We start from the raw sequence: 24,955 nt of genomic DNA on the forward strand, positions 1-24,955 counted from the left end.
AGATAAATGCTTTAGGGCAAGACATGGTGGATTCTTTGCAAAAAAATCCTTGTTAATTTTTGATGCCATGGCTGCCCACAAAGAAAAAAATGTTCAGGCCTACATTAATTCTACTCGTGCCCACATCGCTGTGATACCTGGAGGCCTGACGTGTAAGCTGCAGCCACTTGACATCGCAGTGAATCATCCATTCAAGACTTTTATTAGAAAGGAGTGGGAGGAGTGGATGCAGAGCGTCACGCACGAGTACACACCCGCGGGGCGGCTGAAGCAGGCAACTTTCACAGAAGTCTGCAAGTGGGTGGCTTCAGCATGGGACAAAATAACACCAGATACCATTCGAAACGGATTTAGAAAAGCGGGCATTGTTTATGAAACCAATGACACTACGGGTACTACCAGTGCAGCGGAAGGAGGCAACAACTTGGATATCAGCGATGATGATGACGATGATGACAATATCACTTCGGAAATAAACGAGGATCGTCTGCAGGCCGTGCTTACTTTATTTAATGACGATGATGACAATTCGGATTTTGATGGATTCAAGGATTCAGATGACTGTGATGATGATGACTGAATAAACCTGTAAACTTTGTTTATTTACAACTTTACCGTAACTACGGTAACTGTATTTAGATTATTTTGTCCTTGATACTTCATTTGATCTACTGGTTAATGTTATAGTTTATAAGAATGAACATGTAATTTCTGTTCTTGTTGCTGAATTCATACTCACTAACTCTAGATTAAAAGTTATACGGTTGTTTATAAGAATGAACAGTTTTTTTCTTTTCACGTGTTTGGTTGGAGGGTGTGTGAATGGTGCGTGAGTTCTCCTATGTCTGGTTGAGGTGGATTGAATTACCGGTATTTAGCTGAAGAAATTATGGTAGTTAAACACCCCCCCCCCATTCCACACACATTACGGTAATTGTCTTCCATTTTTGTTCCCATTATAAAAAACACTGATAAGTTCCCAGAAAAAAATACATTAAAATAAGAAGTGAAAACAAAGGCCCCTACAGATGAGAACATAACATAAGAATAGCCTAACTGGGTCAGTCCAATGGTCCATCATGCCCAGTAGCCCATTCTCATGGTAGCCAATCCAGGTCACTAATACCTGGTCAAAACCCAAAGAATAGCAAACATTCCATGCTACGGATCCAGGGCAAGCAGACGCTTCCCCCATGTCTTAATAACAGACTATGGACTTTTCCTCCAGGAATTTGTCCAAACCTTTTTAAAACCAGCAACGCTATCTGCTTTTACCATAACTTAAATCTTTCCTTCCAAACAGAGACCTTGCTAGATGTCAAATACAGAAAGAACAAGGTAACTTCACAAGGACTTAGCTGTGCAGGAATTGTGAATCTCCTCATACACCCACCATATAGTACAAAAATGTGCAAAGGTCTGTTTTTTTCTTTCGATCACTACATAGCCTAATGCCACACAAATATATTCTGAAGGTCAATGAGAAGAGATCCCAAAACAACTACGCAGGCACAACACCACTCAGTGTGTGAACCAGTTCAGTGGAGTGGACTACGGTAACTGGGGGGTGGAAATGGACCCGGAGTTTTCTCAGCAGAATTTCCCAGAACATCTCTTCCTCTCAACACATTGACATGCTGGTGGGTTTATTTTATAGCTTTTTCACTCCCTTCGGTCTGCCTTTCCCCCCTTGAAGTCCTGTCCCCCCTTGAAGATCTGCCTGTCCCGGCCCTTCTGTGAGCCCTGCGTCTGCGCTGCTTCCTCACAGAAGGGCTGGGTCCGCCAAGAGGAAGCAGCAGGACACCGGTAGGAGCTTCTACATGATAGGGGGGGGGGTCGGGAGGCTATGGGGGTGCGAGCGGTCCTTCAGGGTGGGGGTGCAGGTGGGAGTGCGTGCGAGCGGTCCTTCAGGGTGGGGGTGCAGGTGGGAGTGCGTGTGAGCGGTCCTTCGGGGTGGGGGTGCGAGCGGTCCTGCGGGGGGGTGAATCGGACGTCGGTAGGGGGCATCAGGCTTTCAGGGTGGGGACAGGACTTCAAGGGGGAGAGGAGAGTCGGGGCGGGCGAAAGGAGAGTCGGGGTGGCCAGAGGAGAGTCGGGGCGGGCGAAGGGAGAGTCGGGGCAGCATGTGCGGTATACGGGTGTGTGCGGTATATAAATTTTTTTTTACATATATTTCAGTTTCCCGCACGCTATACCCGTGTGCGCGTTTTACACGGGTGCGTGTTATCTACGTGAAATTACGGTAACTATGTAGTGCAAACTTGAAAGCCCATAGGTTCAAGACATTTCCAAGAATTGAGAGTAGGTTTCTTTCTTCCAGACTAATGAATGAATAACATACTGGACCATATTATCATCAGTAATAGAACCAAGTTAAATATAAATCATAAAGTAAAAAAAGAAGAACTTATTTTTATCATTAATATAGCCAAACCAAACATAACACACATTGGAAAAAACTGAAAGATCTATATTAGTGACTTTTAAAGTAACACAAAGATGAGAAATGGAAAACAATGAATAAGATAAAGGCTGGGCAAAAAGATAAAGCACAGGGGAGCCAAACCAAACATAAAGCCATGGTGGAGGGGCTGAAGACAAACATTGTAGCAGAAAGTAGAGGGGATACCAAACAGAAAAATCCAAAGAAATAGAAGCAAGTATGTTAGTTAAACCAGAGCCAGACCCGAGGAGAAAATTATAAAAAAAAATACCTTTGCTGAAACAAACTTTTATCAAACCGTGCTAGCGTTTTTTAGTGCCGGGAACCGCGCTGAATTATCTGTGCTGCTCCCGATGCTCATAGGAACTCTATGAGCATCGGGAGCAGCGCATGTCATTCAGCGTGGCTCCTGGTGCTAAAAACCGCTCGCATGGTTTGATAAAAAAGGGGGAGGGGAAGTAAGCTGCTAAAAAAGAAACAGGCTTTTTTTTAAAACAAAAGTTCCCAATTGTAAAAATGGAGCAGAGTATAGTTTGAAACTAATTGAACCAGAGAGCAGGCTCTTACCTGGAGCAGAAAGATGAGCTGCGCTGGATGCTATGAAAACAAAACCAAAAAAAAGGTGCAAAGTAAGAGTTGTTTTAAATGACGGGTCAGGAAAAATCACGTAAGTGTACCGAAATGGAAAATAAAATGTAAAAACGAGTCACCATATTAAAAACGGAAAAAGAACAATCAACAAATGAAAGTTACAAGAAGAGAAAATTATTAAATTAAACCAGGGGTTTGGTAAAACACGACTACAAAATGAGATCAGGGGGAAGCCAGAGGACACTGCAGCACTTCTGATCCCGACTGACCCTCCCCCCTTGTCCCCTAAATAAGAAGTGGCAGTGGACGGCCAGCAAAAGGCAGCGCTGCTGCTCCTGCTTTAGGAGACCTGAAGGCATGGAGAGGAGAGTTGGTTACTGAATCGGGAAGAATTGATTTGAATTGATTCACCTGAAGCGAATCGGTGAATCGATTCGAATCGGAAATCGGGCAGCACTAGTACCTACCATCAGGACTTCAAACGTCTCACATATCTAAAATTGATGAGAACTCAGTGCCAGGGAACTCATGCCTCTGCCGATATTTCCATCTCTTCTTACGCAGAGTCAAGGTGCATTCTACATCCCAACCTTCAGTTGCTGCATATGACAGCTTGGTATCTCTCAGGCTGCATGCAGCTGAACTTCGCCTCTCTCAGCCAGTGAGACTTACCCTCAGAGCCTCCAGGAAACCAGCCACTCAGCAATGTTACCAGCAGAAGTGGACTCGTTTCTCCTCCTGGTGTCTTCATCATCATGATCCACAATCCATTTCAGTTTCACTGTGCCTGGATTACCTTCTTCATTTGTCAGAGTCAGGACTCAAAGTCTACATCCATTCGAGTCCATCTCAGCGCTATTACGGCTTTTCACCACTCAGTGGAGGGTAAACCTCTTACTGCTCATCCTTGGTCTCCAGATTTATGAAAGGACATTTCAATATGAAACCACCTCTCAAGTCTCCTCCAATAGTCTGGGACCTTAATGTAGTTCTTGCTAGATTGATGAAGCCTCCATTTGAACCAATGTCTACGGCTCATCTCAAGTATCTTACCTGGAAAATTGTTTTTCTCATTTCACTTACTAATGCCAGAAGAGTAAGTGAGCTTCAGACATTAGTGGCAGACAAGTTTCAAGTTTATTATGGTATTTGATATAATCGCAGTATCCAAATCCAATGCGATTTACAAAATTAAAAGTAGGTAAAATAAAAAATAAAGAAAAATTTTCAACAAACAGGGCATAAAAACAATTATGACATAAAAACACTAAAGAAAATGAGGGGAGAAAAAAAAATGGATTAAATACAATATAGAGCAAACAAACCAAAACTGCAGGCTTGTACACGATGCAGGCAAATTTTATTGTGACAAATAAATCGTATCTAAAAACCTTTTACCAAGCGAGGGACCCAACACGGTCCGTGTTTCGGACAACCTTCATCAGGGGTCCTATTAAGTACAAATACAATATTAAGACAAACATATAAAAATAATAATAAAAATAGTAATAATAATAAAGATATTATGTAATATACTATATAGAAATATGGTAGTCCTGTTTGTGCTTAAAACAGGTGTGTAGAGAAAAGGAAGAAAAGATTTCATGCAATAAATATTAAAAACCATATTTCATCTACATAAAAAAGCTGAATGAATCAGGATAGAAACTGTTAAGGTTAAAATGAATAATTCTAATAACCCATGAGGGCCAAGTATAAGAGAAAACGGGTGAATATCACCATTAGGGTAATGAAAGATTAATGTGGATGTCCTAAGATGTGATAGAAGCAAGAATAGTGAAAAAGATCCAAAAGATTGATATAAATGAATGATACATACCATGGTGATAAGAGTAAAAAGAAAAAATGTCACAAAAAAAAACTGGAAAAATAACTATCATGTTTTTTTCTTTATGTCCCATGATAGTTATTTATCCAGTTTTTTTTTTGTGACATTTTTTCTTTTTACCCTTATCACCATGGTATGTATCATTCATTTATATCAATCTTTTGGGTTTTTTTTCACTATTCTTGCTTCTATCACATCTTAGGACATCCACATTAATCTTTCATTACCCTAATGGTGATATTCACCCGTTTTCTCTTATACTTGGCCCTCATGGGTTATTAGAATTATTCATTTTAACCTTAACAGTTTCTATCCTGATTCATTCAGCTTTTTTATGTAGATGAAATATGGTTTTTAATATTTATTGCATGAAATCTTTTCTTCCTTTTCTCTACATACCTGTTTTAAGCACAAACAGGACTACCATATTTCTATATAGTATATTACATAATATCTTTATTATTATTATTATTTTTATATGTTTGTCTTAATATTGTATTTGTACTTAATAGGACCCCTGATGAAGGTTGTCCGAAACACGGACCGTGTTGGGTCCCTCGCTTGGTAAAAGGTTTTTGGATTGATTTATTTGTCACAATAAAATTTGCCTGCATCGTGTACAAGCCTGCAGTTTTGGTTTGTTTGCTCTGGTTTGTTTTTTCACTGCAGACGAAGTTGGACCCCCTGTCTTCTCTGGTTTTGTTGCTTTAAATACAATATAACAATTAATGAAAGGGTGGGTAATGAAACAAAAGGGTAGGGAAAGTACCATCTTAATCTCTACTTAAACAGTGTTCCTGGTCCAGATAAGTTCAAAGAAAGAAGTAATGTGATTAAGAAAGATAAGTTAAAGGCATCCCTGAACAGCCAGCTTTTTAGTAAGCCTTCGAATTTAGTAAGTAATTTTTCTTCTCTTATATTGAGAGGAAGAGAGTTCCAAATTTGGGGAGCTGTGACTGAAAAGATCATATCCCTCTTTGAGTAAATAATTTTTAGAGAGGGAATTACCAGCAAGGATTTTTCTTCTGATTTGAGAGCTTTTACTGGCGTGTATGGTATTAAAAATCTTTCTAAAAATGACAAGGTGGTTCTTCGCACACATCCAAAATTTCTGCCGAAAGTTGTCACTGAATTTCATCTCAATCAGTCAATCATGCTTCCAGTATTCTTCCCTAAGCCTCATTCTCATTCAGGAGAGGCGGCTCTTCATACTCTGAATTGCAAGCGAGCTTTGGCCTACTATCTCAACAGAACAAAGCCACATAGATCATCTCCTCAACTTTTTGTCTCCTATGATCCTAACAAGTAGGGGCATCCTATTTCCAAGAGAACGATTTCCAACTGGTTGGCTTCCTGTATATCGTTCTGTTATGCTCAGGCTGGACTTCAACTGGAGAGTCGTGTCACATCCCATAAAGTTAGAGCTATGGCAGCTTCATTAGCTTTCCTTAGATCTACCCCTATTGAGGAAATATGTAAAGCTGCCACCTGATCCTTGGTTCACACATTCACCGCACATTACTGTCTGGAGTCTTTCTCCAGATGGGATGGGCACTTCGGCCAGTCAGTATTACAAAATTTATTTTCTAAAGGCCAACACTCCCACCATTCCATTCTGGTTATCTTGGAGGTCACCCACATGTGAGAATATGCTGCTTGCTTGTCCTGGGATAAAGTACAGTTACTTACCGTAATAGGTGTTATCCAGGGACAGCAAGCAAATATTCTCACAACCCACCCACCCACCTCCCATGGTTGGCTTCTTCGCTGGCTATCTGAGCTGAGGAGTTGTAGGAAGGCACTCGCTCATGCGCAGTGCAGTCAGTTGCAAACTTTCTAATGTTCTACAAGCAAAATGCTTTTGCAGCTGTCTGCATCGGGGCTCCATGGATGACGTCACCCATAGGTGAGAATATCTGCCTGCTGTCCCTGGATAACACCTGTTATGGTGAGTAACTGCTTTACTCATTACCTCCAAGGTTGGAATCTAGTCTCTACAACCTGCTGAGTTTCTGGAACAATTCAGATCCAGTTCCTGCTCATAGCATACCTAAGCAGTAGAGAACTACTTGGGATCATAAGTGTTATCATAATATGTGGCTTCATGTTTTCCATCTTCTAGTGAAGAATGGACATGTCTCAGTTTTACAGTTCTACTTTCCTCAACTGTAGCTTCAGAGAAGACATAAACAGGTGTGACTTTCTTGTAATGGCTGCATGTGTGGTATAATTGGTGCTGTCCAAAGATGTGTCTTCAGACACAGCAGTTGCGGATGCGTTCACATACAGGGGCTGTGAAATGACTGTATGTGTGTGTGGACCATAGATGTATCTGAGCAGTTGAGTTTACAGGAGTGGCCTTGGCTGCAGCCTACTCAGTTCCACATCTGATACAGTAGTCGCCTGTAGTGGGCTGTTTCTTCAGCTGCAGTCATACTGAGTACATTTTTGCTCCAACACCTTACTATAAAGCATCACCTAACACACCTGCTTCTCTGGAACACTGGCTGTCTGCATGTGCATTTCCAGGAACCGCTTTTGCCACCTTGACATCTCCTCATCTACTGTATGTTCAGGTCAGCTTCAGCTGTTGTCTGCATAGCTTTACCTATAAGAACACTATATTAATAAATAGTACATAGTAGATGACAACAGATAAAGGACCTGCACAGTCCATCCAGTCTGCCAAACGAAATAAACTCATAAGGTATGATATATTACAAATGCATACTGGATCGTGATTTATCCTTGCCATTTTCAGGGCATAGACCATGAAAGTCTGGCTTCTGTTCAATCATGATTAGGGCACAGAACATAGGTCTATTTGGCACTGACTTTGCTTCTCAATTGTTTTGCCATCTAATCACCGCTAAGCGTATTTGGTTCCATGCCTTTCAGACAGGATTCCTTAGCTGCTTCTATGATGCTAGCTCAGCAGCCTTCCCTAGGACTCTGGCAATAGTTGTTGGCTGCATGTTATTGACAGCTTTGCCTGATTGTTTTCTTTCAGCTTCATTCTGGCTCTTGATGATACCTCCATCAGTAGTACCTTATATTAATCTATTCTGCTTTCATCTTTCTTAATGAGTGTGTTTCATTTGATCACTGTTTGGTGTTTTTCCAGTCTTACATTTTATGCAGACCTCCTCTTTTGAAAGTGTCTGATGCTTGGTAGTTTAGCATGGCTTTTCATTAAGTCATGGGCCTTCACTTTTCATGTCTATGATGTCCATGAGCTAGAGCCTTGCTGGTTATTCTGGGCCTATCATCCTGTTTCTGCTTTCCCCTGAATCTCATCACTTCGTCCATTGGTTTGTGCCTTCTGGATGTATAACACATTCAATGTTATTAATTCTAGTTCTAGTCATTAGCCATCTTCATTGTTCTAGATCAGGGGTTCCCACACTTTTTGGACTTGCGAGGCTACTTTTAAAATGATCAAGTCAAAATGATCTACCAACAGTAAAATTTTTAAAAAAATACAAAGCACATTGTACATTATATTACTTTAGTGACTTCTATTTCGCCTGTACCTTGCAGTTCTAGGCGGATTACATTTGAAGATTACTGGACATTACTAGGAAGTTACAAATTAGCAATTGGATACATAGGAGAGGCTTTAGAATAAAAGAGGATAGGTAGAAATTTGAGGAATACCTTTAGGGGAGTTGCAGTTGAGGGGGAAGGATGCAGGTTAGAGTCATTGAGGGGGAATTACAAGAGGGGAAGAGGTCGACGGGAGAATTGCAAGGAAGGGAGGAGAAGAGAGGGAGGGTTGAGAAGGCTGGATATATTTTTTGAATAGCAGAGTTTTGATTTCTTTTCAAAAAGCTTTAAATCAATTGTTACTGTCAACAGGTTGGAGATGGAAGGGTCCAGTTTTGCTGCCTGCATTGCTAGGAGGCCATCTTACATCTTCTTGCGCTGAGTGCCCTTGAGTGGTGGGTAGGAGAATAGGATCTGGGATCTCCTAGGTCTGGGAGAAAGGTTTCTAAATAGACGGTTGGTTAGATAGGTGGGAGCAGTTCCATTTATCGCTTTGAATAATAGACAATATAATTTGAATTGAATTCGTGCTCGTAACGGTAGCCAGTGGGAGTCAAGGTAGGCATTGGTGATATGGTCAAATTTTCCAAGAGAATAGATCAGCCTGAGAGCTGTATTGTGGGGCAAGGTAGGTAGAGGATATTACAGTAATCCACTAGTCCTAGGACAAGTGATTGAACTATGATTCTGTAGTGCTCTTTGTCGAAAAATTTTCTTATTTTTCATAGGTTGTGCATGGTGAAGAATGCTTTTTAAGTCGTTTTGTTGATTTGGGTCTGCATTGTGCAGCATCTGTCTATCGTCACTCCAAGGATTTTGAGAGAGGCCTGTATGGGGTATTTGGTGACATTTATTTCTAATTCTGTTATGGATTGGGTTTTGTCTTTTTCAAGTACAGTGGTGCCTCACACAACGAACTTAATTGGTTCCAGGAGCAAGTTTGTTATGCGAAACGTTCGTTATGTGAAACGCGTTTTCCCATAGGAATACATGTAAAAAAAAATAATTCGTTCTGCAGCATAAAATATGCTAAGATGACATAAAAAAGATAAATTTTTTGTTATTATTTTTATTTAGATACATCTAAAAACATACATCTCCCTGTCCTTTTACTTCCACTATCTTCCTATCCCATCTCTATTCCCTTTTGTCCCTCTCCCCATGATCAATCATCTCACCACCTCTCTCTGCCCTCACCCTCAGGGTTCAAGATTGCTTCCACTCTTTTTCCTGTTGTTCTCTCTGCCTGTCACCCTATGATTTAGCATCCCTTCTGCCCTTGTCCAATATTTCCCCTTCTCTCCCTCCCTCTCATCCCCTGCTCCAACATGTGCTTTCAGCGGCCTTCTCCCCCCTTAAGCGTCTTTTCTTCTCCACTCCACCTTTCCTCCCTCCCTGCCTCCACCTTTGTGGCGCTTTTGCACCCGACCGACAACAGAACAGGCCCGGTCGGACAAATCTCCCTGTCCTGTAGCCGCGAATCTAAATTACCTTCTTACAGCAGCTGGATTATTGAAGCTGCTGTAAGAGGTAATTTAGATTCGCGGCTACAGGGCAGGGAGGTTTGTCGGCCGGGCCTGTTGTCGGTCGATCGGGGGACCTGACCAGCTGTGCACATTCTTCGGGGCGGACCGCCCCCTCCCCCCTCTTTCGTTCGCCATTGCCTTCTTCCTACCTGCCCTGCCGCAGCCGCACACAGCCGACCGGAAGTCTTCCTGATGTCAGCGCTGACGTCGGAGGAAGGGAGGGCTTTGCTTAAGCCCTCCCTCCGACGTCAGCGCTGACATCGGGAAGATTTCCGTTCGGCTGTGTGCTGCGACAGGGCAGGTAAGGAGAAGGAGACTACCCTCGACCAACCCCGCTGCGATCCAACCCCGCAGGAACCCCGGAAGGATGCAGCTCGGGCGACTTCGTTGTGTGAAACGAAGTACGTTATACGGATCACGACATAAAGTTCGTTGTGCGCAGCGTCCGCTGTGCGAGGCGGCCGTTATGCGAGGCACCACTGTATTAGAAATTTTGTTTTGTCCGAGTTCAGCTTCAGTTTGTGGTCCAGCATCCATTTTTCCACTGCTTCCAGTGTTGCTTTCAGGTTACAAGTTGAGGTGAGATCTAGGGCGTCGAAGGGGAAGAGTATGGTCATGTCATCTGCGTAACTGAATGATATTACATTTAAGGTATCTAACATAGTACCAAGGGAGGATAGGAAGAGGTTGAAGAGCATGGGCAACATTGGTGACCCTTGTGGTACTCCACAGGGGTTAGACCAGGGGTCAGATTTGAGATCGTTTGACTTTACTCTGTATGTTTTTGACTGAAGGAATCATTGGAACCAGTTATAATTATCATTTATATTCTGGGGTTTTTTCAAAGAGGTCAAGGCAGATGACTCTATGCACTGTCACCTCAGTAACAACCATACAAAAATAGACAAATATACCCCCTTCCCTTTTTACTAAACCACGAAAGCAGTTTTTAGCGCAGGGAGCTGCGCTGAAAGCACAGCGCTGCTCTTGACACTCATAGGCTCCCTGCGCTAAAAACCGCTATTGCGGTTTAGTAAAAGTGGGCCATAGTGCAAAATATAGACAGCAGATATAAATTCTCAAAACAGACACATTTTGATCACTAAATTGAAAATAAAATCATTTTTCCTACCTTTGTTGTTTGGTGATTGTTTATTGTTTAATTAGTTTTTTGATTAAACGCTTTATCGATTCTGCAAAGCGTTGTACAAAGCATTAAATAAAATAACATTTCAACAAACATAAATTACAATATAACATACTTTCGAAAAAAAAAACTTTAAGACGAACTACTACACATACACATGAATCTCTGGTTGCACTTTCTTCTTCTGACTGTGCATCCAGTCTTTCTTCCCTTCTTTCAGCCTGTATGCTTCCTCTCCTCCAGACATCATTCCCTCCCCCAATTTTTTCTTCCTCTCTCCCTGCCCTTTCTTTCTCCCTGCCTCCCTTTCTTTTTCTCTCTCTTCATGCCCCCTTTCTTTCTTTCTGTTTCCCTTCTTTCCTTCAGTCTCCCTGCCTGCCCCCTTTCTTTCTTTCTCCCTGCCCTCCCCTAAGCCATTGCCGCCGCCATCAGGGAAAAGGCCCCAAAGCCACTGCGGCCGCTCCAAACTCTCCCTGCGTCAGGCCAACCAGTATTCCTCTCCCCGACGTCAATTCTGCCATTGGAGAGGAAGTTCCGGGGAGAGGAAAACTGATCTGCCCGGTAGATTGTGAAGGCAACACGAATCTATCACGGAGCCTGGGATGGGCTCCGCGATCGACTCACTTTGCCTTGGCGATCTACCGGTCGATCGTGATCAACCTATTGGGCACTCCTGTTCTAGATGATGGCTTCATCATTACTTTTAGCACTTCTATTGAGTAGGCTTACTCTTAGTTATCTTTGGAATTCCCATTTGCTGATACTGTAGTTCACTCCTTCTCTGTTTTTTTTCTTTGTCCTGCCCTAACTGGAGCATTGCTTTGCTACATCCTATTCGTTCTGTACTGGGCTGAAATAGATGTAATGGAAAGGAAAATTATGTTTGTTTGCCTGATAATTATCTTTTCTTTAGTCATGTTAGACCAGTCCAGAAGCCCTCCCTGCATGTTTTTCTTAAGTGTTTTCTTCTTATATATAATAGTTTCTGCTTTTCATTTCCTTCACATAGATGCCCCACATCTCCTAATTCAGTGAAATACCTGTTTGTCAGTCGAGTATGAGCCTCATTATCCCAGGACAAGCAGGCAGGTATTCTCACTAGTGGGTGATGTCATCAGACAGAGCCCCGGTACGGACGTCTCACAAGCACGTGTTGCTTGTAGAAACTTAAAGTTTCTAGATGCCCGCACCGCGCATGCGCCGGTGCCTTCCTACCCGGAGATCCGGGCGTGTCTCCTCAGTTCTTTCTTTTCCGCGGAGCTGAGAAGTTCAACTTCTTCATGCGCTAGCTGAATTCAGTTAAATTTGCCTTCCTTGTCCGCATTTTCGTTTTCGTTTCTTTTAATTACTTTTACCAGTTCTTTTCTTTTTCAAAAAAAAAAAAAAAAAAAGGAGAAGATTATTTCCTCCGGCGGGTCGAACGGGCCGGCCACGTGGCTCAGGCCCACGGGCTTCGACCTCGCGGCAGAGATTTTCCGGCCTATGTCCCGGCCAATCACCGGTTTTAAAAAGTGCAGCAAGTGCCAACGCGCGATTTCACTCACGGACCCTCACTGGCGCTGTTTGCAGTGTTTGGGCCCTGACCACATCCCGAAATCGTGCGGGCCTTGCTCTACCCTTACGGCACGCTCATTCAAGCGGCGTTGCCTATTGTGGGAATCGATGTTCAAGATGGACGCAGCTAAGGATCCCTCAGCCTCCACTTCATCTGATACCTCCCCGGTGCGGGCGAAACCGGCATCGACTCCTCCTGCATCGAGTGCGGTGAAACCGGCATCGCTCGCCCCGACACCATCCACGAGCTCGACGTCGGTGCCTGCCCCGGTCTCCTCGGTTCAGGTACCTCTTCCTTCCACAGTGCCACCAATGGTCATCAAAGTGCCGAAAGCTACTAAGCAGAAGCACTCGACCTCGAAGGAGCGCGATGCCCGTGCAGGAGGACCCCCTTTCGGTGCGGATCCCTCCCTATCGGCTTCGCTACGGTCCGTGCTGGAAGCTCAATTCGTTGAGCTCATGCAGACCATCGGACCCGGGCTCATCGCTGCCATACAGGGTGACCTCCCGGTACCGGTCCAAAGGGGCGGTCCGCCCCCTCCCCCTCCCCCACACCGTTCGACCTCGACAACCGACGAGGACGAACGAGGGAGGGCGGCGATACCCACGCGGCAAGCCTCGCTTACCGACATGCCGCCATTAGAACCCATTACGCCTCCGCGCCAACATGGGACCAGACCTTCGATCGATACTCGAAGCCCTGGGCATAGTCAGGAAGAGTTCCTCCGTACTCCTTACCAGACTTGGGTAGCATCGCAGGAACCCGCATCGCAAACCCAGTGGCGATCCACTGCTTCCAGCCCTATCCACTTGGGGACCTCGGGAGACCATGCGATGCACAGACGATCCCGATCCCCGTCCCGCCACCGAGACGGGCACCGATCGAGACACTCATCCTGGCACTCCTCACGCTATTCGGAGGTGTCACCGCAGAAAAAACTGCAACGTAGGGGATACTCCTCATCAGAGGCGTCCCCTCCGAGGGGCACAGAGTACGAGGAGACACCGGTGCCCGATTCTCCTTGTCACTCCCCGATGTCCACGGACCTGGAGGCCTCCTCCTCCGCCAGCCCGTCCCACAGACCGACGCTGGCGGAACAATTGTCCTTCTCATCATTCCTCCGACAAATGGCGGATGATCTGGATGTGACCCTTGACACGGGCTCCCGATACTCCAAAGAGTATCTGGACACCATGCATTTACCTAACCCCCCAACGGAGTCGCTTCGGCTCCCCCTGCATAAATTACTGGACCAGACCTTCATGCAGTGCTTCGAAACGCCGTATTCCATACCGGCGATCCCTAGCAAATTCGATGCTCGATACCGCATCGTGCACCATAAAGGGTTCGAGGGCCCCCAACTCTCCCACCAATCCCTGCTGGTCGAGTCCTCCCTAAAACGCTCTCATCCCTCCCAGGTCTACGCCTCTGTACCGCCAGGCCGAGAGGGGAGAACGATGGACAAATTTGGTAGAAAATTCTACCAAAACTCCATGATGGCGTCACGGGTGCTAAACTACAACTTCTTTTTCTCTTCCTATTTGGAGTTCTTCTTGCCGGTGCTCCGCAAGTTCACTCCGTTCATAGACAACCAAGCTCGATTCGAGTTCGAGGAAGTGGTAGCCTCCCTCTCCCAATTACGTCTCCAGCTGATGCAATCCTCCTTCGATGCATTCGAACTCTCGGCACGCGCCGCCGCAAGCGCGGTAGCGATGCGTCGCCTGGCATGGCTCCGTACCATCGATATGGATCCCAACCTTCAGGACAGACTCGCCAACGTACCATGTGCTGGAGCTGACCTGTTCGATGAGTCTATCGAAACTGTTACCAAGAAGCTGTCGGATCACGAAAAATCCTTTCAGTCCATCCTGCGGCCCAAACCCAAGCCTCAACAGTCTCGACCTCCCAGGCCACCCCTGATTTACCAGCGGCGTTACATGCCCAGACAAACGCCTGCTGCGAGGCAGCCTGCGAAGAGACAACCTCCCCAGAAGTCTCAACAAAAACCTCAGCCACAGGCCGTACCTAAGGCCCCCCAGCCCTTTTGACGCCCCCCCCGGGAGCATAACCTCGGCCTCTCCCATAGGGGGCCGCCTCCATCTTTTCTACCATCGATGGGAGGCCATAACTACGGACCTATGGGTCCTCACCATCATAAGAGAAGGATACTCTCTTCAATTCCACCGGATCCCCCCGGACCATCCCCCAAGAGAGTATCCTTCAAGCTCGACGCAGACCGCCCTTCTTCTTCAGGAAGTCCAAACCTTACTCCAGCTTCGGGCTGTCGAGCCGGTCCCGTCAGACCAATTGAACCGAGGGTTTTACTCCCGGTACTTCCTCGTCCCGAAGAAAACGGGCGACCTGCGACCCATTTTAGACCTTCGGGCCCTCAACAAGTTCCTGGTCAAAGAGAAGTTTCGCATGCTGACTTTGGCTTCTCTATACCCCCTCCTCGAGCAGAACGACTGGTTATGCTCCCTGGATCTCAAGGAGGCCTACACTCACATCCCCATTCACCCGGCCTCCCGAAAGTTCCTCAGATTTCGGGTGGGAAATCTGCACCTACAGTATCGAGTGCTACCATTCGGCCTATCTTCGTCCCCCAGAGTCTTCACAAAGTGCCTGGTGGTAGTGGCCGCAGCACTCCGGGACAGGGGTCTACAGGTATTCCCATACCTCGACGACTGGCTCATCAAGGCCCCGTCAGCCCCAGAGGTCACTTCGGCGGCCGTGGCTACAACCTACTTCCTCCAGAATTTGGGCTTCGAGATCAACTTCTCCAAGTCTCATCTACAACCCACCCAGTCCCTCCCCTTCATCGGAGCGGTCCTGGACACCACCCGACTCCGAGCATTCCTACCTCGGCAACGCATGGAGTCTCTTCTTCATCTCTGCCAGTCGGTGTCGACTCGCCAAACCCTACCGGCGAGACAACTGATGGTGCTCCTGGGCCATATGGCCTCCACAGTACATGTGACACCCTTTGCCAGACTCCACCTCAGGATCCCCCAGTGGACCCTGGCATCACAGTGGAATCAGACATCCGATCCACTATCCAAACGCATCTTAGTCACACCTGCTCTTCGGCAGTCTCTACTTTGGTGGATGACCTCTTCGAATCTATCCAGAGGTTTGCTGATGCACTCTCCCCCCCATCAGAAAGTCCTCACGACCGATTCGTCGAATTACGCATGGGGGGCCCATCTGGAGGGTCTCCGCACCCAAGGATTCTGGACCAATGCGGAGAGACTACACCAAATCAATCTACTGGAACTCAGAGCCATCTTCAATGCGCTCCAAGCTTTCCAACACCTACTCCACGACATGGTAATCCTCATTCGCACAGACAATCAGGCCGCCATGTATTATATCAACAAGCAAGGAGGCACGGGCTCGGCCCTCCTTTGCCAGGAAGCTCTACGAGTCTGGGACTGGGCGGTGCGCCACAACACCCTACTCAGAGCAGTATACATCCAGGGGGAGAACAACGTCTTAGCAGACAAACTAAGCCGTCTGCTACAACCGCACGAATGGACTCTCCATTCCAGCCCCCTTCACCAAATCTTCACGCAATGGGGGACGCCTCAGATAGACCTCTTTGCGGCTCCCCACAACGCCAAACTGCCTCAGTTTTGCTCCAGGATTTACACTCCTCATCGCCTCGAGGCAGATGCTTTTCTACTGAACTGGGGGAAACGATTTCTATATGCGTTCCCACCATTCCCGCTGATCCAGAAGACTCTGGTCAAGCTGAAACTCGAACGGGCCACCATGATTCTAATAGCTCCTCGGTGGCCCAGACAACCTTGGTTCTCCCTCCTACTTCAACTCAGCAGCAGGGAACCAGTACCACTTCCAGTGTTTCCTTCACTACTTACTCAACATCAAGGATCACTACTTCATCCCAACCTGCAGTCTCTCCACCTGACAGCTTGGTTCCTCTCAACGTAACCCCTCACCAATTCTCACAAGAAGTGAGGGAGGTCTTGGAAGCTTCCAGGAAGCCAGCCACTCGACAATGCTACTCCCAGAAATGGACCAGATTCTCCTCATGGTGTGTTTCTAAGTCAAAGGAACCTCAGCGAGCTTCCTTATCCTCCGTGCTGGACTATCTCCTACACCTATCTCAATCTGGGCTCAAGTCCACATCCATACGAGTCCACCTGAGCGCTATTGCGGCGTTCCACCAGCCTCTACAAGGGAAACCCCTCTCGGCCCATCCGGTGGTCGCCAGATTTATGAAAGGACTCTTCCATGTTAACCCTCCTCTCAAACCACCCCCAATGGTTTGGGACCTCAATGTAGTCCTTTCCCACCTCATGAAGCCCCCGTTTGAACCACTCAACAGGGCCCCTCTGAAGTATCTCACCTGGAAAGTGCTTTTCCTTGTAGCCCTTACGTCCGCTCGCAGAGTCAGCGAACTCCAGGCATTGATGGCGGACCCACCATTCACAGTATTCCACCATGACAAGGTGGTCCTCCGCACTCACCCGAAATTCCTGCCTAAGGTGGTCTCCGAATTTCATCTCAACCAATCCATTGTACTTCCAGTATTCTTCCCTAAGCCTCATTCTCACCACGGAGAATCGGCCCTTCACACTCTAGACTGCAAACGTGCCTTGGCTTTCTACCTGGATCGCACCAAGCCACACAGATCCACTCCTCAACTTTTTGTCTCCTTCGATCCTAATAAGTTGGGAAGACCCATATCAAAGCGCACCATCTCTAATTGGATGGCGGCTTGTATCTCTTTCTGCTATGCCCAGGCTGGATTATCACTTCCTTGTAAGGTCACAGCCCATAAGGTCAGAGCAATGGCAGCCTCAGTAGCATTCCTCAGATCAACACCAATCGAGGAAATTTGCAAGGCTGCCACCTGGTCCTCGGTTCACACATTCACCTCACATTATTGTCTGGATACCCTCTCCAGACGGGATGGACAGTTTGGCCAAACAGTATTGAAAAATTTATTCTCTTAAGTCGCCAACTCCCCCTCCATCCCACTGAGGTTAGCTTGGAGGTCACCCACTAGTGAGAATACCTGCCTGCTTGTCCTGGGATAAAGCAATGTTACTTACCGTAACAGTTGTTATCCAGGGACAGCAGGCAGCTATTCTCACGTCCCACCCACCTCCCCTGGGTTGGCTTCTCAGACTAGCTACCTGAACTGAGGAGACACGCCTGGATCTCCGGGTAGGAAGGCACCGGCGCATGCGCGGTGCGGGCATCTAGAAACTTTAAGTTTCTACAAGCAACACGTGCTTGTGAGACGTCCGTACCGGGGCTCTGTCTGATGACATCACCCACTAGTGAGAATAGCTGCCTGCTGTCCCTGGATAACAACTGTTACGGTAAGTAACATTGCTTTCTATAATGTTAACAGTATAGCTTAAGTGGCATGTTGGTTTTCATCTTTTCCAATTGTTAGCTATATTTATTATAAGCACCATTGCTTGGCTGTTCGAAATACTGATCATTCTAGGCTGCATAATACCCTTCAAGAGTGAAGCTCTTGGGACTGTTTTTTCTCTGTCTCCATCCGCTCGTGGACATAACCCATTTGTTCTGGACTGATCTGGTATGACTAAAGGAAAGAAAATTAACAGGTAAGAAATATAATTTTCTCATATATTGTGGAAAATGTTCTAAAAATGTGTCACAAACATACAAATATTAATTGAGGTAGAGTACTGGATTGGGAGGGGGGAGTAAGGGGGTAGGCAGTGCTCCCCCACCACATGTGTCATGAGACATGCTGTACCAGGGGGTTGTGGGGGATCGCTCCCCCACCACATGCGCCATGGATGAGTGCTGGTGTAGGAGGGTTCTTGTCTGATCGAGGTGCAGTGCTGATGGGGATGTGTGGAGGGGCATTGCCCCCCCACCACCACATTAGGGTTGTGTGGTGGGAAATCACTCCCCCCACCACCACATATGCCAAGGATGAGTGCTGATGGGGTGTGGGGGGGGGCATTACCTCCTATCACATGTGTCATATGCTGCATTGGAGGGTGTGCTGATGGAATGCACTGCTGTCATCTGCAATTTTTCATGTTTTTGTTCCTTGTCATACAAACTCATTGACATTGGTCTATAAGATTTCTGCGGGATGATCAAACATTTACTTTCCAGGCCAGTAAAATGAACACCTGGTGGGGTACCTTAATCCCTCAAGCTCAATCTTAATATTCTTTTAGAAAAGTACTGAAAACCTACTTGTTCGATTAATTCTTATTCTGATTATCTGCGTTGTAAGATTGGTTTATGGAATGTGTATGTACAAGATTCACTGATTGTTCAGTATCTTTTTGCTGTGAACTGCCTAGAATTTATTGGTGTAGCGGTATACAAAAATAAAGTTGTTATTATTATTGTCCATTCAGACATTATTGTCCATTCAGACTAAACTAAACCTTAAGTTTGTATACCGCATCCTCTCCACAATCGTAGAGCTCGGCACAGTTTACAGGAACTAGTATAAAGAAGGAACTCCAATGAAGAGTTACAGGAACTTAAACCTTTAACATGATACCAAAAAGTTTAACTGTTGTATAATTTTGAAATGAAAAATAAATAACTTTTGCACTACATCAACACACTATTATGCTGTTAGTTCACTCATGGAGCATGTTGCAATTAAATCAATAAATGACACAGACCTTTTCATTCAATCAATATAAAGTCCTCCAATGGTTACCTCTTTGAAATTCCTGGTAACTCTATTATTTGTCTATTTTGACGGCAGTCCATTTGTATGGATATTAAAGAAAATGAAATGGTATGAATAAAGCTTTGGAATATTTGGAGCCATAAGTATTAAAAGAGAAAATCTAATAATTTTATTGCTGTATTTAAGAAAAAGCTTAGCTATGAGAATATATTGTGTTTGAATTGTAAGTATGAGAATATCTGCTAAAGTAAGAACTTTATTTAAAAATGTTGTGATTTACATGCATATATGGTTTGTTTTTTTAGGGTAGCAGACCTTAAACATGCTATCCAGACCAAGTATAAAATTGGCATTCTACACCAGATACTGGTTGTTAATGGAGGAGAGTGTATGGCACCAGATAGGAGAGTCTGTAGTTACAGTGCAGGAACGGTAAGTACTATAATGATCAAGTATAATACTAAAAGAAATGTTGTAGTCCAATGGTCTCCAACCTTTTTGACACCAAGGACTGCTTTTATAGAAACAAATTTTTCCAGGGTTTGGTAAAAGGGGGGCGGGTTTGTAGGGCAGGCTTAAATTATGAGCAGTGGCTCTTGTAGGAGAAGCAGGACAATCAGTGAGAGAGTCTATTGAGAAAAAACAGGACATCTCAAAGATTAGTACTGCTCTCATATGTATACATAAGAATTGTTGCTGCTGGGTCAGACCAGTGGTCCATCGTGCCCAGCAGTCCGCTCCCGTGGTATCCCTTAGGTCAAAGACCTGTGCCCTAACTGAGACTAGCCTTACTTGCGTACGTTCTGGTTCAGCAGGAACTTGTCTAACTTTGTCTTGAATCCCTGGAGAGTGTTTTTCCCTATAACAGCCTCCGGTAGAGCGTTCCAGTTTTGTACCACTCTGGATGAAGAAGGACTTCCTTACATTTGTATGAAATCTATCCCCTTTTAATTTTAGAGAGTGCCCTCTCGTTTTCTATACTTTGGAGAGGGTGAACAACCTGTCTCTATCTATTAATTCTATTCCCTTCATTATCTTGAATGTTTCGATCATGTCCCCTGTCAGTCTCCTCTTTTCAAGGGAGAAGAGACCCAGTTTCTCTAATCTCTCACTGTATGGCAACTCCTCCAGCCCCTTAACCATTTAAGTCGTTCTTCTCTGGACCCTTTTGAATAGTACCATGCCCTTCTTCATGTACGGCGACCAGTGCTGGACGCAGTATTCAGGTGGGGGGCATACCATGGCCCTGTACAGCAACATGATAACCTTCTCCGATCTGTTTGTGATCCCTTTCTTAATCATTCCTAGCATTCTGTTCGCCCTTTTCATTGTCGCCGCACATTACATGGATGGCTTCATTGACTTGTCGACCAGTACTCCCAAGTCTCTTTCCTGGGGAGTCTCTCCGAGTACCGCACCGGACATCCTGTATTTGTATATAAGATTTTTGTTACCGACATGCATCACCTTACACTTGTCCATGTTAAACCTCATTTGCCATGTCGCGGCCCATTTCTCGAGCGTGTTTATGTCACATTGCAGGTCTTTGCCATCCTTCTGCATCGTCACTACTCTGAATAACTTTGGATCGTCCGCAAATTTAATCACCTCGCTCGTTGTACCAATTTCCAGGTCATTTATAAATATGTTGAAGAGCACGGGTCCAAGCACCGAACCCTGCGGCAATCCACTCATGACACTTTTCCAGCCTGAGTATTGTCCATTTACTCCCACTCTGTTTCCTATCCGCCAGCGAGTTTTTAATCCACATGAGTATTTCACCCTTGATTCCATGGCTCGCAATTTTTCAAAGCAGTCATTCATGCGGAACCTTGTCGAACACCTTCTGAAAATCCAGATATACAATGTCGAATGGCTCGCCCTTGTCTATCTGCCTGTTTACTCCCTCGAAGAAATGCAGCAAGTTCGTCAAGAAAGGTCTTCCCTTGCTGAAGCCGTGCTGGCTGGTCCTCATCAGATTGTGTCCGTCAAGGTGATCAATGATGCGATCCTTTATCAGTGCCTCTACCATCTTTCCCGGTACCGAGGTCAGAATCACCAGATCTTCCCTTGAACCTTTCTTGAAGGTTGGCATAACATGTATGTATTTGCCACTTTTCAGTCTTCCGGAATCCTTCCCAATTTGATCGACAGATTGGCTATTAGTTGAAGCAGTTCAGCTATAGCCCCTTTCAGTTCCTTGATTACCCTCAGATGGATGCCATCCAGTCCCGGGGATTTATCATATTTAAGCCTATCAATCTGCCTGCATACCTCTTCTAGACTGACCGTCAACCCTGTCAGTTTCCTGTCTTCGTTTCCTGTGTATAGCCTGTTGTGTATATCCACTTCAGTAAATACAGACACAAAAAATGTGTTCCCCTTAATATATTGAAAGAACGGCTTAAAGTTTTTGGCCTCCTTGGCTATTTTTTCCTCGTAGTCTCTTTTGGCCCTTCTTACCGCCTTGTAGCACCTGTTTTGATGTTGATTGTGCTTTATCCAGTTTTTGTTTGTTTTTGACCTTTTCCTTAAACAAAGTCTTTTTGTCTGTGATTGCTTCCTTCACCGCTACAGTGAGTCATGCTGGTTCCTTGTTCTTTTTATTCTTGGATCCCTTGTTGATATGCGGTATATATAGATTTTGCGCCTCAGTGACCGTGTCCTTAAAAAGGGGCCATGCTTGCTCTAGCGTTTTTACTGTGCTTATCCTCTTCTTAATCTTGTTCCCCATCATGAGTCTCATTCCTTTGTAATTTCTTTTCAGATGTTCAGTACCGTGGCCGACGTTCTGGATTGTTGTTTTGCCCTCGTGTGCAGGTTGAAGCGGATCATATTGTGATCACTGCTTCCCAGCGTCCCTTCTACTTCTACACCTTGCGCCGGTCCTCGTAGACAAGATGTCTTTTTAAAATTTTTGTTGTGTACAATGATCATCTTTCACCCATCCCTCTGTGAAGCATCACTCTATCTCTCCCTCCCATCCCCCCATGCAGAAGAACCCCTACGACCCCGCCAACTCATTCCCCTGCGCAGAACCTTTACATCTCTTCCTCCAATCCCCGCATGCAGAAGAACCTCGATAACCCTGACAACCCATCCCCCTGCGCAACATTTTTCAAGTTTCAAGTTTTTTAAAATTTTGATATAAACGCAATATCAAATATTTTCAATGCGTATAACAATAAAAAAATTGGGTGGGGGGGAGGACAACATAAAACAATTTAAACAGGCAAACATACAATCAATGTACCGTATTTTCGCGGATATAACGCGCACCATTGTAAAACGCGCACAGGGGTATAGCGCGCAGAAATCACGATGATATGTACAAAAACTTTTCTATACCGCGCTCAGGCATATAACGCGCATGCTGCCCGACTCTCCTCTGGCCACCCCGACTCTCCTTTCGCTCTCCCCGACTCTCCTCTGGCCACCCCGACTCTCCTTTCGCCCTCCCCGACTCTCATCTGGTTGCCCCGACTCACCCTGACTTTCGGTGCACTGCCCCGACTCTCCTCTGGTTGCCCCGACTCACCCTGACTTTCGGTGCACTGCCCCGACTCTCCTCTGGTTGCCCCGACTCACCGTTCACCCGCCCTGACTTTCGGTGCACTGCCCCGCCTCTCCGTGCCTGTCCCCCTTGAAGTCCTGTCCCCCCTTGAAGGTCTGCCTGTCCCCCCTTGAAGTCCTGTCCCCCTTGAAGGTCTGCCTGTCCCCCTTGAAGATCTGCCTGTCCCCCCTTGAAGTCCTGTCCCCATCCTGAAAGCCTGATGCCCCCCCTCGACGTCCGATTCTTCTCCCCCCTCGGCAGGACCACTCGCACCCCCACCCCGAAGGACTGCCGACTCCCCGACAATATTGGGCCAGGAGGGAGCCCAAATCCTCCTGGCCACGGCGACCCCCTAACCCCACCCCGCACTACATTACGGGCAGGAGGGATCCCAGGCCCTCCTGCCCTCGACGCAAACCCCCTCCTACCAACGACCGCCCCCCCCCAAGAACCTCCGCCCGTCCCCCAGCCGACCCGCGACCCCCCTGGCCGACCCCCACGACACCCCCACCCGCCTTCCCCGTACTTTGTGTAGTTGGGCCAGAAGGGAGCCCAAACCCTCCTGGCCACGGCGACCCCCTAACCCCACCCCGCACTACATTACGGGCAGGAGGGATCCCAGGCCCTCCTGCCCTCGACGCAAACCCCCCTCCCTCCAACGACCGCCCCCCCCCAAGAACCTCCGACCGACCCGCGACCCCCCTGGCCGACCCCCCCACCCCCCTTCCCCGTACCTTTGGAAGTTGGCCGGACAGACGGGAGCCAAACCCGCCTGTCCGGCAGGCAGCCAACGAAGGAATGAGGCCGGATTGGCCCATCCGTCCTAAAGCTCCGCCTACTGGTGGGGCCTAAGGCGCGTGGGCCAATCAGAATAGGCCCTGGAGCCTTAGGTCCCACCTGGGGGCGCGGCCTGAGACACATGGTCGGGTTTGGCCCATGTGCCTCAGGCCGCGCCCCCAGGTGGGACCTAAGGCTCCAGGGCCTATTCTGATTGGCCCACACGCCTTAGGCCCCACCAGTAGGCGGAGCTTTAGGACGGATGGGCCAATCCGGCCTCATTCCTTCGTTGGCTGCCTGCCGGACAGGCGGGTTTGGCTCCCGTCTGTCCGGCCAACTTCCAAAGGTACGGGGAAGGGGGGTGGGGGGGTCGGCCAGGGGGGTCGCGGGTCGGCTGGGGGGGGCGGTCGGAGGTTCTTGGGGGGGGGGCGGTCGTTGGAGGGGGGGGGGTTTGCGTCGAGGGCAGGAGGGCCTGGGATCCCTCCTGCCCGTAATGTAGTGCGGGGTGGGGTTAGGGGGTCGCCGTGGCCAGGAGGGTTTGGGCTCCCTTCTGGCCCAACTACACAAAGTACGGGGAAGGCGGGTGGGGGTGTCGTGGGGGTCGGCCAGGGGGGTCGCGGGTCGGCTGGGGGACGGGCGGAGGTTCTTGGGGGGGGGGGCGGTCGTTGGGGGGAGGGGGTTTGCGTCGAGGGCAGGAGGGCCTGGGATCTCTCCTGCCCGTAATGTAGTGCGGGGTGGGGTTAGGGGGTCGCCGTGGCCAGGAGGGTTTGGGCTCCCTCCTGGCCCGATATTGTTGGGGAGTCGGCGGTCCTTCGGGGTGAGGGTGCGAGTGGTCCTGCCGGGGGGGGGATGTATCGGACGTCGGGGAGTCGGCCGGGCAAGAGGGCTTGGGCTCCCTCTTGCTCCGATCGTGGATGCGGGTGCGGGTGGGAGCGCATGCGAGCGGTCGTTCGGGGTGGGGGTGCGAGCGGTCCTGCTGGGGGGGTGAATCGGGCGTCGGGCGGGGTGGGAACTATGTTTAAAAACTTTTGTATACCGCGCTCAGGCATATAACGCGCGAGGGGTATGCGCGGTACGTAAAATCACGTATAACGCGCGCGTTATATCCGCGAAAATACGGTACACAATTAATAAGTGATACATATGGAAAAAAGGAGTGAACTATAATTATTAAAAAAAGTAAGAGAACATTTAAGGAAAAACAACATCAGGAGGGTAATTAAAAATGTTTCACAAATAAAACAAGGTCTAAAAATGAAAGGGAGAAGTTGTGAACTATATATAGATCTGGTTAGATA

The 24,955-nt window shown here is 47.1% G+C and overlaps 1 protein-coding gene across 6 annotated transcripts in view; it reads left to right on the forward strand.

The window, feature by feature from the left end:
• Window positions 1-24,955, forward strand: part of RB1CC1 (RB1 inducible coiled-coil 1) — a 325,791-nt gene that overhangs the window by 48,285 nt on the left and 252,551 nt on the right. For all 6 annotated transcript variants that reach the window (XM_033933671.1, XM_033933675.1, XM_033933676.1 and 3 more), the window contains one exon: window positions 19,633-19,759. In XM_033933671.1, the coding sequence (XP_033789562.1) occupies window positions 19,633-19,759 (127 nt within the window). The remainder of the gene's footprint in view (window positions 1-19,632; window positions 19,760-24,955) is intronic.

This window comes from Geotrypetes seraphini, chromosome 2 (assembly GCF_902459505.1).
Source record: "Geotrypetes seraphini chromosome 2, aGeoSer1.1, whole genome shotgun sequence".
Taxonomy (NCBI): domain Eukaryota; kingdom Metazoa; phylum Chordata; class Amphibia; order Gymnophiona; family Dermophiidae; genus Geotrypetes; species Geotrypetes seraphini.